A 15,686-nucleotide genomic window follows, 5' to 3' on the forward strand; every position below is an offset into this window, starting at 1 on the left:
ACCAGTGCGTGCCCAGCCAATGCAGCCTGATCAGTGCCCATCCAATGCAGCTTCACCAGTGCGTGCCAAGCCAATGCAGCCTGATCAGTGCCCATCCAATGCAGCTTCACCAGTGCGTGCCCAGCCAATGCAGCCTGATCAGTGCCCATCCAATGTAGCTTCACCAGTGCGTGCCCAGCCAATGCAGCCTGATCAGTGCCCATCCAATGTAGCCTCACCAGTGCGTGCCCAGCCAATGCAGTCTGCAATGAAGAGAGAGGAGAGCCGCTGGATTACACAGAGCAGGGATCTCCCGCTTACCCGGTGACCGCTGTCATATGAAGTCCTGCCTCCTGGACCGGCTCCTATGATAGACGTCACCAATTTGCTGTCTATCATTGACAGAGGCTCCAAGGCAGCCTCTGCCTACAGTTAGTTGGAAGCCGCTGTGGCCGTGCCCCCCGACTCGACTTCCTTCCTCCCCAGCAAAAAAATAATAGTCAGGGGGCAGTGGGCCGCATTGCCTGTGGTTCAGGGCCGCATGCGGCCCTCGGGCCATAGGTTGGACATGCCTGGTTTAGGGCATTTTTATATAAATTTTTTTACTAGTAATGATGGCGATCAGTGATTTCTAGCGGAACTGCGGCAGACAGATCAGACACCTGACATTTTTGACTTTTGGGGGGGGACCAGGGACATTACTACAGTAATCAGTGCTAAAAAAATGCACTGTTACTGTACTAACGGCACTGGCAAAAAAAGGGGTTAACACCAGGGGCGATCAAAGGGTTAAATGTGTCCCCAGGGGGTGCTTTCTAACTGTGTGGGGGATGGACTTATGGAAAAAAACACAGGGACCCATGTTCCTAAATAGGAGAAACACGGGAGCCCTGTGTTGATTGCTGACAGAACAGTGGTCTGCTGTGTTTATAACGGCAGAGCGCTGTTCTGTCTCTACGGAGAGCGATCGCAGGTGCCCGGCAGCAAACGAGGCCACAGATCAGCTTTCCCTCTGGCGAATGGGCCTGCGTGCACCCACGATCGCTCCCGCGAAGCGACGTATGGGTACGACATTTCGCGGGAACCTGCCACCATATAGCTGCGGCGGCTGGTCGGCATGTGGTTAACCACTTCAATACCGGGCACTTTCACCCCTTTCCAACTTTCAGCACCATCACAATTTAAATGACAATTGCGCGGTCATGCTACACTGTACCCATATGAAATTTGTATCATTTTTTTCACACAAATAGAGCTTTCTTTTGATGCTTTTTAATCACCGCTGGGTTTTTTATTTCTTACAAAAAAGAAAAATAACAGTAAATTTTGAAAATAAGTAATTTTTCTCCTTCACTGATGTGCGCTGTTGAGGCAGCACTGATGGGCACTGAAAGGCGGAACTGATGGGCACTGAAAGGCGGAACTGATGGGCACTGAAAGGCGGAACTGATGGGCACTGAAAGGCGGAACTGATGGACATTGATGGGCAGCACAGATGAGCAGGCACTGACTGGCAACACTATGGGCACTGTTTTTTACTTTACAGTAATCAGGGCACCAATGACCAGTGCTCTGATTACCTTTCCTAGCCTTCCCTTTGAGGAGGAGCCACTGATCGGCTCTCCTCGCCACACACTCTGACAGTGAGGCGAGGAGAACCAATAAACGGCACTTCCTCATTTACATGTGACCGGCTGTGATTGGACACAGCCGATCACATGGGTAAAGAGCCATATCATTGTTTCTTTACCAAGATCGGGGTCGCGCCGTGTCCTAGCAACACGGCGCGGCCACAATCGCCACACTGCGTGCCCACGCAGGCGCGCGAGCCAGGCTGTTCTGTTGCGCCGTCATATGACGGTGTCCCAGATCGAGAGCGGCGCCGCTCCTCCCGTCATTTGACGGTTGGCGGGCAAGTAGTAAAAACACCACCCCTCCCCTTGACAATTGTACTAATGCCCCCTCTGCTGCTCTGAGTCTCTGAATAACAAAGACCGCCACTCCTCTGAACAGCAATCCAAACATAGATTTCTTTTCAGAGACAATAAGTCAATGCTGCAGCACGGACCCTTTTATTTGAATGGGTTGCATTCAGTAGCAGTGGGTTGTAATTCTTGAGAGTAGGTGTATAAATGATGGCAGGCTTATAGGGGCTCCAGTGCATTACTTTGCCCGGGGTCCCAGGATGCTACTAAGATGGCCCTGGATGTGTGGGCGGGAAGTTTAAAGCCCAACAGCCAGAAGAAAAAACCCCGCCTCCTAACTTTTTTTTAGCTGGCTCCTAGATTCAAAGCAAATTTGTCAAGCCCTGATATGAAATATTTACATAAGGTGTTGATAATGATGCAGCCCGGCAGCCTCAACCCCGGCCTATTGGGTGCAGCCGGACCGCCTTCCTGGATGGTTAAGTGCACAAAAATGATTCAACGTTGGATTATAGATTCAGAGTACAAAAATGAGTTTTTATGCCGTACACACATTGTTCATTACGGTGTTTTTTTTTTTTTTTTAGATCTATTACCTCCTGGATCACCTCAAAGAAGCAGATTTTAATATCTAGGAAATCCAATGAGAAGAGATCACATCCCCCCCCCCCTGCAACTATCAACCAGAAAACGGAATAATGGCTTCTGTAATGTCAACAAGTAGCTATAATAAATTAACCACTTCTGGACCGGAAAGTTTTACTGCTATAGAACACAGCCAATAAAGAAAAAAAAAATGCATTTCATTATTTTAGGCCAATCTGTATTCTTCCACATATTTTTGGTAAAAAAAAAAAAAAATCCCAAGAAGTGTATATTAATTAGCTTGCGCAATAGTTATTGCGTCTACAAACAAACTAGGGGATAGATTTATGGAATATTTATTTATTTTTTTACTAGTAATGGCGGCGATCTGCGATTTTTAGCAGGACTGCGACATTGCAGCAGGCAGATCAGACCCCTAACTGGCACTTTTGGGGGGAGCAGTGACATCACTACAGTAATTGGTGCTAAAAATATGCACTGTTACTGTACTAATGACACGGGCAGGGAAGGGGTTAACACCAGGGGCGATCAAAGGGTTAAATGTGTCCCTAGGGGGTGCTTTCTAACTGTGCGGGGGGTGGACTCACTAGGTGAACACAGAGATCTGTGTTCCTAAATAGCAGGAACACAAGATCACTGTGTTCACCTGTGACAGAACAGCAGTCTGCCTTGTTTACATAGGCGGACCGCCGATCTGTCTCTACGGGAGCGATCGCGGTTGGCCGGTGGACATCACGTCTGCCAGACCCGATAATTGGCTCCCCCTCTGGCCAATTAGCACACGCGTGCCTCTGCCTATTGCACAAAACGACGTACAGGTACGTTGTTTCATTCAACAGTGCCGACATGCCACAGTATATGTACTGCTGATGGTCGGCAAGTGGTTAAAGGAGAAGTACAGCCAAAGCTTGTGGTGGATCACAGAAGTGCAGTTCATTCTTTCCTTCACTCCTGAAACCTGCCTGTAATGGCGCTTTTCCACTGCATGGAACCGTACCGGTTCGGCACGCTTTTGTGCTTTTCCACTGCGGTACCGCATGGTATAGGGTCGGAACGGTTCGGTACGGTACGGTATAGGTTTGCTTTTCCACTGCATGGAACCGAACGGTACGGTACGGCTCTGAAAAAACAGTACCTACTCGATTGTGGTTCCAACAGGTACCAAACTGGTACCATATCCCACAATCCTTTGCATGCAGTCACTACTAGCCACTGATTGGTCAGAGAATCACACCCACCCCGTTGTTATCCCACCCACTTAACTTTAGTACTACTTTAGTGGAAAAGCAAACCTATACCGTACCGTACCGAACCGTTCCGACACTATACCATGCGGTACCGCAGTGGAAAAGCAAACCAGGCCAAGCAGGGCCGAGTAGAGCCGAGCAGGTACTAGCCGGTACTTGCAGTGGAAAAGTGCCATTAGTTGACGTCATAGAGCCGGTCCAGGCTGGGGAAAGATTGTGGCAATATGACCGGGATCCGCCCACAATCCTGGACTGGCACCCAGGTCAGCCTCTTAGTAAGCCGCCATAAGATTGTGACCATATGGCTGGGATCCGCCCACAATCCTGGACTGGCACCCAGGTCAGCCTCTTAGCCAGCCGTCATAAGATTGTGACCAAATGGCCGGGATCCGCCCACGTCTGGACCAGCACCCAGGTCAGCCTCTTAGCAAGCCGCCATAAGATTGTGACCATATGGCCGGGATCCACCCACAATCCTGGACTGGCACCCAGTTCAGCCCCTTAGCAAGCCGCCATAAGATTGTGACCATATGGCCAGGATCCGCCCACAATCCTGGACCGGCACCCAGGTCAGCCTCTTAGCAAGCCGCCATAAGATTGTGACCATATGGCCGGGATCCGCCCACATGCCTGGACCAGCACCCAGGTCAGCCTCTTAGCAAGCTGCCATAAGATTGTGGCCATATGGCCGGGATCCGCCCACAATCCTGGACTGACACCCAGTTCAGCCTCTTAGCAAGCCGCCATAAGATTGTGGCCATATGGCCGGGATCCGCCCACAATCCTGGACCGACACCCAGTTCAGCCCCTTAGCAAGCCGCCATAAGATTGTGACCATATGGCCAGGATCCGCCCACAATCCTGGACCGGCACCCAGGTCAGCCTCTTAGCAAGCCACCAGTCACCAGCTCTCTGCTCACGGAGCACTGGGAATGAAGAGATTAGTGGTGTTTGATTGGCGGGGGACAGTTGCAGCGTCGGACCAATGCTGCATCCACCTTGGTAAGTAGAATTTAAAAAAATAAAATAAATTTTGCTCTTACTTCTGTTAAAGAATAATCCTCTACATAGAGAATCTACATTCCCCTCTGGGTGATCTCTGTACATTGCAGGGATTTTATCAAACTTTCTTGCAAATTCCTACCTTTTTTTATTCTGAAGAAATAGCTGTTTGTCTGTCTGTGTCCATGTGCAAAGTAAATGGAAATGATCTTTTAAATATTAACCGGTTGCCGACCGCCGCAAGTACTTATACTGAGGCGGTCAGCCCCGGCCAGGCAAATATACACATGTCACTTGCTTGTGAGCCAATAGCGGGCGAGCGCCCGCCATGGCTCGTTCCCTAGGGAGTCCGTGCGTGTGACCGGTGGACCCGATGTCCGCCGGTCACTCGGCGATCGTCGGTGGAGAGGGAGAAAGGCAGGCGGCTGATGTAATAAAGCCGCCTGTCATTCTCCCCTGTGTAGGAATGGTGATCATACGGTTCTAATATGTAGGACCGTTGATCACTGTTCCTACACCAGTAGCCATGTCCAATCACAGTTAGAGCACGCCCCTAGGGACACACTTAACCCCTCCTTCCCTAATAAAGTTAACCCGTTCCCTGCCAGTGTCATTTTGCAGTAACAGTGCATATGTATAGCACTTATTACTGCAGTAATGTCACTGGTAACCCCAAAAGTGTCAAAAATGTCAGTCAAGGGTCCGATCTGTCCGCCACAATGTCGCAATACCGCAAAAAAAAAAAAAAAAAAAAAAAAATCGCAGATCGCCGCCATTACGCGTTAAAAAAAAACAAAACACCAAAAATGACAACAATCTTTGCCTTAGTTAGTAAACGCAATAACTTTTGCGCAAACCAATCAAAATACGCTTTTTGCGATTTTTTTTACCAAACATATGTAGCACAAAACAAATTGGCCTAAAATGTTAAAAAATTTAGATTTTTAAAAATTTTTTTGGGGGGGGGGGGATTTTTATATAAAAAAATGTGAAAAATAGTTATTTTTGCAAAATTTACGCTCTTTTTTTGTTTATAGCTCAAAAAGTAAAAAAATCGCACAGGTGATCAAATACCACCAAAAGAAAGCTCTGTTTGTGGGAAAAAAAAAAGGACATCAAATTCGTTTAGATACAGCGTCGCACGACCGCGCAATTGTCCGTAAAGTCGAGCAGTGCCGAATCGCAAAAAAAACCCTGGTCGGAATGGGGGTAAAATCTGCCGGGGCTTAAGTGGTTAAGGAGTTGCTGCACTTGCAGGGTTCTAATGAGGAAAGTGACAATGGCTGCATCCATATAAATGTAATTTCCTATTGGGAGTATCTCACCAAAAAAAAAAAAAAACACACACATTTTTGTTTGCAGGGGATGCCCAAAATCTGACTCGTATCTTAGGGTGTTTTCACACTTGGTGCGATTGCCTGGTCCGAACCTGGGTTCGATTGCTCCCCCCTCCCCCTGCCCTCGATGGACTGTGTTCACATTTGATTTTTGTATCCGAACCGCGGTACACTTGTGTCATCAAGCTGCAGCCGGCGCGGACTCATGTTGCTTGGCAACCGCTGTAAACGAGAAGGTGCCAAAATGGATAGAATTGCTTGCTTTGGTACGGTTACGTTCTCATCAGAACCGTACTGGAGTTCACATGAACCGTACCCCAGACCACCCTTTTTAAGTGGACTCGGGTATGGTTCGCGGGTGCGCACCCGAGTTCAAAGACAGTGTTCACATCATCAAAAAGAACCGAATTCTGACGTCAATCGAACCGGGGTGCGCACCAAAAGTGCTAGTGTGAAAACACCTTTAGTGCAAACTTCTGGGAAAATCAGTGAGCCAATCACACGAGCAGGAAATGATGTTTTTTTTGGGGCCGTTCTGTACACCATCTGCGTACAGAACACCTCCAGCTGGACATATTGCATTTTACAGAAAATTATAGCGGCTGCAGATTAAAAAGGAAAGGACTTTTTTTAACATTCAATTACTTGTTTCACAATTATTTATGCTATATTATTATTTTTTTTTATTATTATTATTTGTGATTTTGTTTTTACTCTTTAAATTAAATTAAATGAGCGGTTATGCAATCTATTAGTATTTATGTAAAAGCAATAAAAGAAAACATAATGGGCACGCAGCTTTGCATTTTTATGAACATTTTATGTTAAGATAAAATAAAATTCTGTATTTTGCAATTTTTTTTGCAATTTTTTTTAACATTTTATGTGAAGAGAAATAAAAATTCTGTATTTTTATATAATATTTTGGTTGTGATTTTAATATTTTGCTACTTTTGAAGCTCCATGCCTTGTACAATATGAATATAATTACTTATAAATCACACAAGTGTTGCTCAGGAACATGGACATTGCTTCACTGTACAGAGAGATGTTAATGGATATCCCACGCTGGCCATATAGTTGCCAATTCTGTTCCAATTTTGGAAGCTTTCCATGCAGCTTTTGGCAGAAAAAAAAAATGTTCCACAGAACTGAACAGTCCGCAGCAGTCTGTCATCTGCGATTCCAGGGGCCTGAATGATCGAAAAACTGCAAATACATTTCATATGTCAATGCAATGGTTTCAATCAAATCCCACAGCAATTTAGATTCTTCCGTTGCTGGAAGTTGGGAAATACTTGCAGCCGCAGGTGACATGTGATCGTGTTGTTTAATCGCTTGCCTACTAGGGGAACTTTTAAAAATGTTCACTTACAGGCAGTCCCTGAGTTACAAACGACTCCTACTTACGAACGGACATCAATGCTGGCCGCTTGTGGTCCACACTGGTCCCGAATACCACCGAGCAGCCATCCTGCACCGCCGGCACATACCACACTGCATGGCACGGACACATACCACACTGCATGGCACGGACACATACCACACTGCATGGCACGGGCACATACCACACTGCATGGCACGGACACATACCACACTGCATGGCATGGACACATACCACACTGCATGGCACGGACACATACCACACTGCATGGCACGGACACATACCACACTGGATAGCACGGAGACATACCACACTGCATGGCAAGGACACATACCACACTGCATGGCACGGACACATACCACACTGCATGGCACGGACACATACCACACTGCATGGCATGGCCACAAAAACCACAGATAACACAACTGCATGCCCAGAAGCGGCCAGGACTTCCCACATCCCTGCACAGACTGTAGTTACACTTAAAAATGGACTGTTTCGACTTACAAACTCGACTTAATAACAAACCTACAGTCCCTATCGTGTTCGTAACCCGGGGACCGCCTGTAAATGCTAAAGTCAGCAGTAAATAAAATAATTTACGTAGAACCCTCAAACTTTATATACAGTTTATTGTCAAAAGTATTGGGACGCCTGCCTTTACACACACATGAACTTTAATGCCATCCCAGTCTTAGTCCGTAGGGCTCAATATTGAGTTGGCCCACCCTTTGCAGATATAACAGCTTCAACTCTTCTGGGAAGGCTGTCCACAAGGTTTAGGAGTGTGTCTATGGAAATGTTTCACCATTCTTCCAGAAGCAGATTGGTGAGGTCAGGCACTGATTTTGGAGGAAAAGGCCTGGCTCTCAGTCTCCACTCTAATTCATCCCAAAGGTGTTCCATCGGGTTGAGGTCAGGACTCTGTGCAGGCCAGTCAAGTTCCTCCACCTCAAACTCGCTCATCCATGTCTTTATGGACCTTGCTTTGTGCACTGGTGCGCAGCCATGTTGGAACAGGAAGGGGCCATCCCCAAACTCCTCCCACAAAGTTGGGAGCATGAAATTGCCCAAAATGTCTTGGTATGCTGACACCTTAAGAGTTCCCTTCACAGGAACTAAGGGGCCAAGCCCAACCCCTGAAAAACAACCCCACATCATCACCCCCTCTTCTACCAAATGATTTGGACCAGTGCACAAAGCAAGCTCCATAAAAGACATGGATGAGCGAGTTTGGGGTGGAGGAACTTGACTGACCTGACCTCAACTTTATTACTATCACAAGGTGTGAACAAGTCCCTTGTGGTAGATTTGGGCAGCGACAGGTACTCTTTACTGATACATTGGGGTAATTGACGCCACTGAAAACAAGGTGGAACAGGAGAGCCGGGCTCCAGTATCTATAAACCTCTGCCAATATAGGAAACTCTGGGGACACCATTGCTAATCTCCAACTGAATATTCTAGTTTCCTGGTTCGTCCAATGTCTTCAGGACTTTCCTTGGGAAAATAGAAACAAGGGGCTGAACACAAAGAAAAAAGGCCGTCATCACCTGACCCTGACAGCTTGGGTTTGGCAGCTCTCAATAAAACAACCCCCCCCCAAGTGCTCAGGGTCACTCAAATTGAGAAATCCATATGTAGTTGAGCCAAACAACTAAATTTCATAGGAGTCCAAAGTATTATTGATTCCACAGAATTGAAAAGATAGCAGCGTCATACTAGTTCATACTAGTGATCGACCGATATTGTTTTTGTAATGCCGATACCAATATTTTGGTCATCGAATATCGATATCGGCCGATACTTTCGGACATGTAAAAAAAATTTTTTTTTTTTTTTACCCAGGTACTTCTTGTGGGGGGATCTGTGGGTCTAAAAGACCCCAAATCCCTCCTCGGCACTGAAAAGCATTCAAAACGCCAAGCTTGGCCGTTTTGAATGCTGTCAGTTTTTTTAATTTGGCGCCGAGTACCTGAAAGTGATGTCATGACATCACTTCCCGGGTTTTTACATAGAGACCCGATCCGAACTGAATGTGGCTTTGATCGGGTCTTCTCTTCGGCGGCCGTGCAGGTAGGATGCCCGGGTCTCCTGGTGGGATGGGAGACCAGGGTGAGGCGCGGAAGGCGGCGGGAGGGGAGGGGGGGGTACGTCCCCTCACGCTCCTTGTAATGACAGCCGAGCGTCTTCTCGGCCGCATCGGTTGTCACTACAAGACAGCCGACCGTCGGCTATGGACGCCGGTATCGGGGTGATGCCTCTAGCTGCAGGGATCACTCCAGTACAGCACTTTCCCGAAATATCGGTAACCTATGGGGCAGATTCCGATATATCGGGGAAAGTGCTTATCGGCCCCCTGATATATCGGAGGTGCCGATAATCGGTCGATACCTACTAGCAATACACACCAAACTGAGCATGGGGATGGATTGGGGACTGTGGAAGAAGGGGAGGATCAGAGAAGACAGCGGCACGACTTCGGGGGCGACCTGTGAAGTCGCGTGCACCGCGACTTCGACGCGACTTGCACGGACTTTATATAATGAATGTCAATGCAAGTCGCTCCGATGTCGCCCCGAAGTAGTACAGGAACTATTTTCTAAGTCGGAGCGACTTGAGTCGCTCTTATTAGAACGGTTCCCGTAGCACTGCATGGACCGTGACTTGTCAGGCTGACCAGTCGCCTGACAAGTCACAGTAGTGTGAATGGGCACTTAATCTAACCCAAAAAGTAAACATTAAATGCAACAGCCCTCTAGGGGTGGATGCCCAGCGCCTTACAATTGGGGAGTCATTGCCTTACAATTAGCAGTGGCGTTGTCAGCCTGCATGAGAGTAAGGCCCCTTTCACACGAGCAGGGCGCCCAATGGACTCGGTTTTGCTCAGCGGGGAATTGATCTGCCGATCCCCGCTGAGCAGGCAGAGGACAACTCCGTCTCTGCGCTGTGTGCAGAGACAGACCTGTCAGATCCCTGCTCTCCTCTATGAGAGATCGGATGAGAACGGACCGCCTGTCTGTTCTCATCCGATCCGATCCTCCAGTCGGATGGAAAATAGAGTTTCCATCCGTCTGGATTTCACGGACAGGATCGGATCGGATAGCAGCAGGTGTCAGCGGACATGTCTCAGCTGACATCCACTGCTCCATGGAGCGTCTAATCCGGTCTGCTTGAAAAACTGACAGGCGGACCGGATCGGAAAGCCCGTGTGAAAGGGGCCTAAATGCAAAAAACAGCATCACCTTAGATTGTAAGCTCCTTGAGGGCAGGGACTGATGTGAATGTGCAATGTATATGTAAAGCGCTGCCTATATTGACAGCACTATATAAGTACCTGAAATAAATAAAAAGAAATCTCCGGGAGAAACTGAACCCACAACACCAGTGCCACAAGACATTATCTACACATTCTATATTCACAATACTGCGTGTGACCTAAACATACCCCACACGTGACGGAGAGCTTCCTTCCTTCACACCCTAACTTTCATAATAACGCACCTCAGGGCACTATGCTTCTCTAATGAGCCGATGATAACCTTCTCCTGGGGAGCCCAATTCCTTTTCAATGAGGTGTGACTGTCATCCCAATTAAACTTACAACTGAATTCACAATCAGAAGCAATTAACTTCCAAGATTATCCAAGCCCTGAAGAAGCCGGGGAGTAGTGTACCCCCCTGAAACGTGTTGGCTGCTAGACCCCACCCCCATTTCAGTATTAACCAATCAATGCTTTTTTGGACTCTCCGATGATTGTTTTGGTTCTCTTATTACAGTAGAACTTTATTAACCACTTCAGCCACAGAAGGATTCCCCCCCCCCCCCTTTAATGACCAGGCCATTTTTTTGTGATTCGACACTGCGTTACTTTAACGGACAATTGCGCGGTCGTGCGACGCTGTACCTAAATAAAATTGATATCCTTTTTTTCCCCCTCCACAAATAGAGATTTCTTTTGGTGGAAGAAACTATGTAGATATGACCAGATGTGGTGGGAACGGTAAAAGGAATAAAAGGGGGAAAGGAGAAACCTGGATATGGGGATTGGAGTGTGCCAGACATAAATGCCAAAAATATTAAAAAAGATTATTGCAGGTTTATTAAAAATATAATGTTTCTTTTGGTGGTATTTGATCACCTCTGCGACATTTATTTTTTGCGCTATAAACAAAAAAAGAGCGAAAATTCTGAAAAAATAATAATAATTATATACATATACACACACACACACATATACACATTTATATATATATATATATATATATATATATATATATATATATATATATATATATATATATATATATATATATATATATATACATATATATATACATATATATATACACACACATACATACACATATATATATAAATATAATATAATATTATTATAATATATATATAAAAAATACTATATATTTTTATTTATATATTTATACACACACATTTTTTTTTCACATTCTGCTATAGAACAAAAAAAAAAAAAAAAAAGTGAAAATTATTTTTTTTTCATCCTTTTAGGCCAATTTGCATTCTGCTACATATTTTTGGTACAATAGACTCACAATAAGTGTATTTTAGTTGGTTGTACAAAAGTCTACAAACTAAGGGAAAGATTTATGTCATTTTAATTTTTTTTACTAGTAATGGCGGCGATCTGAGATTTTTAGCGGGACTGCGACATTGCGGCGGACAGATCGGACCCCTGACATTTGACACTTTTGGGGGGACCAGTGACATTACTACAGTAATCAGTGCTAAAAATCTGCACTGCTACTGTAATAATGACACTGGCAGGGAAGGGGTTACGCAGGGGCGATCAAAGGGTCAAGTGTGAGCCTAAGGGGTGTTTTCTAACTGTATGGGGGGGAGGGACTTGTGGGATCAACAGAGACCTGTGATCCTAAATAGGAGGAACACAGGAACTCTGTATTGATTCCAGAGAGAACAATGGTCTGCTGTGTTTACAAAAGCAGACCGCTGTTCTCTCTCCACGGAGAGCGATCGTGGGTGCTCGGTGGCAATCACTGCCCCGTGGATTGGCCTCCCTGCTGCCTAATGGGGGCGTGTGCGTGCGTGCCCCCAGAAGCGCTCTCGCGAACCGACGCACCTATACATTGGTTTGCGCAGAAGGGCCAGCCTGCTGCAGTATATCTGCGGCAGGCGGTCGGCAAGTGGTTAAAGTAGATTTTGGATAGAGAAAGGGAGGTTTAGAATCCTGCTCAGATTTTTTTTTTACCATATTTCTCCCATTGGGGAGATTCCCCTTCACTTCCTGTCCCATAGCCAAACAGGAAGTGAGAGAAAAACCCTGCAAATAAAGAGAATTCCTTGAGGACCACGCTAGTGTCCCCATTAGAAGTACTTTTGTGGGCACAACCCAAATTTGGGATTTTCTTTTACTTTCAATGATAATGGTAAACAGGACAAATAGAGAGTATGATTCTCCCTTAATGCGGCACAGACAGAAATAAAAGCTGGCAGGGGTTCTAATGCCTCTCCATTTAGCTCAAAATAAAATAAAAAATAAAGCTTTGCCTTTAGTCATACTTTAAGCCTTATACCCCATGACCTGGGTTATACCACGCCGTAGTGCACTGTAAATGTACATTGCCATGGAGATGTAATTCATTCTGGAGTAAAGGGGCCCCAAGCGATCTGCACTGCTGAGACCGGCCACTCTGCTCCCCCTGACCCGTCAGACAAATGGATGTGGGTGTGCCCTGTTCAAAGACTGCTTCCTTTTGGAGAAATAAAATGGCCCGCATGCTGGAAGATATCTGCCTGTTCACAGCAATCCCCAGCACTTCCACAAAGGCTCATAGTCACTCAATCATAGGCAACCTCAGCTGTTGTGGAACTACAACTCCCATAATGATGTGGTGCATATCCCTTTCAAAAACTGCTTCCTTTTTGAGGGATAAAATAGCCAATTGCAGGAATGCCCTGCATGCTGGAAAATATCTGCCTGTTAACAGCAATCTTCCCCGTCATTGGTATCAGTGGGGGGAATAGTTCCCCCATCATTGGCATCAGTGGGGGGAACCGTTCCCCTATTATTGATGTCAATAGGGGGAAAAGTGCCCTGTTATTGGTGTCAGTGGGAGGAATAATACACCATCATTGGTATCAGTGGGAGGAATAGTACCCCATCATTGGTGTCAGTGGCAGCGATAGTGCCCCATCATTGGTGTCAGTGGCAGGAATAGTGCCCCATCATTGGTATCAGTGGCAGGAATAGTGCCCCATCATTGGTATCAGTGGCAGGAATAGTGCCCCATCATTGGTATCAGTGGGAGGAATAATACCCATCATTGGTGTCAGTGGGAGGAATAGTGCCCCATCATTGGTATCAGTGGGAGGAATAGTGCCCCATCATTGGTGTCAGTGGGAGGAATAGTGCCCCATCATTGGTGTCAGTGCCAGGAATAGTGCCCCATCATTGGTGTCAGTGCCAGGAATAGTGTCCCATCATTGGTATCAGTGGGAGGAATAGTACCCCATCATTGGTATCAGTGGGAGGAATAGTGTCCCATCATTGGTATCAGTGAGAGGAATAGTGCCCCATCATTGGTATCAGTGGGAGGAATAGTGCCCCATCATTGGTATCAGTGGGAGGAATAGTGCCCCATCATTGGTGTCAGTGGGAGGAATAGTGCCCCATCATTGGTGTCAGTGGGAGGAATAGTGCCCCATCATTGGTATCAGTGGGAGGAATAGTGCCCCATCATTGGTGTCAGTGGGAGGAATAGTGCCCCATCATTGGTGTCAGTGCCAGGAATAGTGCCCCATCATTGGTGTCAGTGCCAGGAATAGTGTCCCATCATTGGTATCAGTGGGAGGAATAGTGCCCCATCATTGGTATCAGTGGGAGGAATAGTGCCCCATCATTGGTATCAGTGGAGGAATAGTGCCCCATCATTGGTATCAGTGGGAGGAATAGTGCCCCATCATTAGTGTCAGTGGGAGGAATAGTACCCAATCATTGGTGTCAGTGGGAGGAATAGTTCCCCATCATTGCTATCAGTGGGAGGAATAGTGCCCCATCATTGCTATCAGTGGGAGGAATAACACCCCAACATTGGTGTCAGTGGGAGGAATAGTACCCAATCATTGGTGTCAGTGGGAGGAATAGTGCCCCATCATTGGTATCAGTGGGAGGAATAGTGCCCCATCATTGGTATCAGTGGAGGAATAGTGCCCCATCATTAGTGTCAGTGGGAGGAATAGTACCCAATCATTGGTGTCAGTGGGAGGAATAGTTCCCCATCATTGCTATCAGTGGGAGGAATAGTACCCCATCATTGCTATCAGTGGGAGGAATAACGACCCAACATTGGTGTCAGTGGGAGGAATAGTGCCCCATCATTAGTGTCAGTGGGAGGAATAGTACCCAATCATTGCTATCAGTGGGAGGAATAGTGCCCCATCATTGCTATCAGTGGGAGGAATAACACCCCAACATTGGTGTCAGTGGGAGGAATAGTGCCCCATCATTAGTGTCAGTGGGAGGAATAGTACCCAATCATTGCCATCAGTGGGAGGAATAGTGCCCCATCATTGCTATCAGTGGGAGGAATAGTGCCCCATCATTGCTATCAGTGGGAGGAATAACACCCCAACATTGGTATCAGTGAAAGAACAGTGCCGCAAGGATTGGATAAAGACAAAACAGTGCCCCCCCCCCCCCACCCAGATTAGGATTGGTTGATCACCTACCTAAAAACGGCGACGTCTCAGGACAATATGGCAGCACGTCCTTACTCCCAACCGGCTTGGCTATCAAACTGAGATTGGCGTAAACGTCCCCGGGAAAGGACAAGTTCTGAGTTGTAAGCGGCACTATTGAGTAAGGTCCGTTTTTGGAGAAAATCCCAAAAAAGTATGCCACTCTCTTCCGGTAGCCCTCGCGGTACAGTAGCGCCATCACCACCAGCTGCACGCAGAAGAAGAGGATCAGGTAGCGAGCCTTTGTGATGGTCATTTTTTTTTCTGTTTCTTTCTCAAAATCTCTCCCCCCCCACCCCCCTCCCGGCGGAGGAAAAAAAAAAACTACCAAAATGGGTCCACCATTCAGTTTAGTGTTCGAAAAGTAGCAAGTTTATACTCGTTCCTCCGGCTTGCTGCTGTCTCATTTCCCTTCTCCACGTAGCATGCTTATGAAAAAATAAAAAAAGAAAGAATAGATTCCGTACAGAG

At 46.6% G+C, this 15,686-nt stretch overlaps 1 protein-coding gene across 1 annotated transcript in view; it reads right to left on the minus strand.

The window, feature by feature from the left end:
* The window catches only part of LOC309568034 (beta-1,4-galactosyltransferase 3-like), a 58,406-nt gene extending 42,922 nt beyond the window's left edge, over positions 1 to 15,484 (minus strand). The window contains exon 1 of the mRNA XM_082273612.1: positions 15,207 to 15,484. Coding sequence (XP_082129738.1) covers positions 15,207 to 15,471 — 265 coding nt within the window. The 5' untranslated portion in view covers positions 15,472 to 15,484. The remainder of the gene's footprint in view (positions 1 to 15,206) is intronic.
* Between the last annotated feature and the right edge of the window lie 202 nt (positions 15,485 to 15,686).

The sequence above is a fragment of the Pelophylax lessonae genome, assembly GCF_965119305.1.
Source record: "Pelophylax lessonae genome assembly, chromosome: 12".
NCBI lineage: Eukaryota > Metazoa > Chordata > Amphibia > Anura > Ranidae > Pelophylax > Pelophylax lessonae.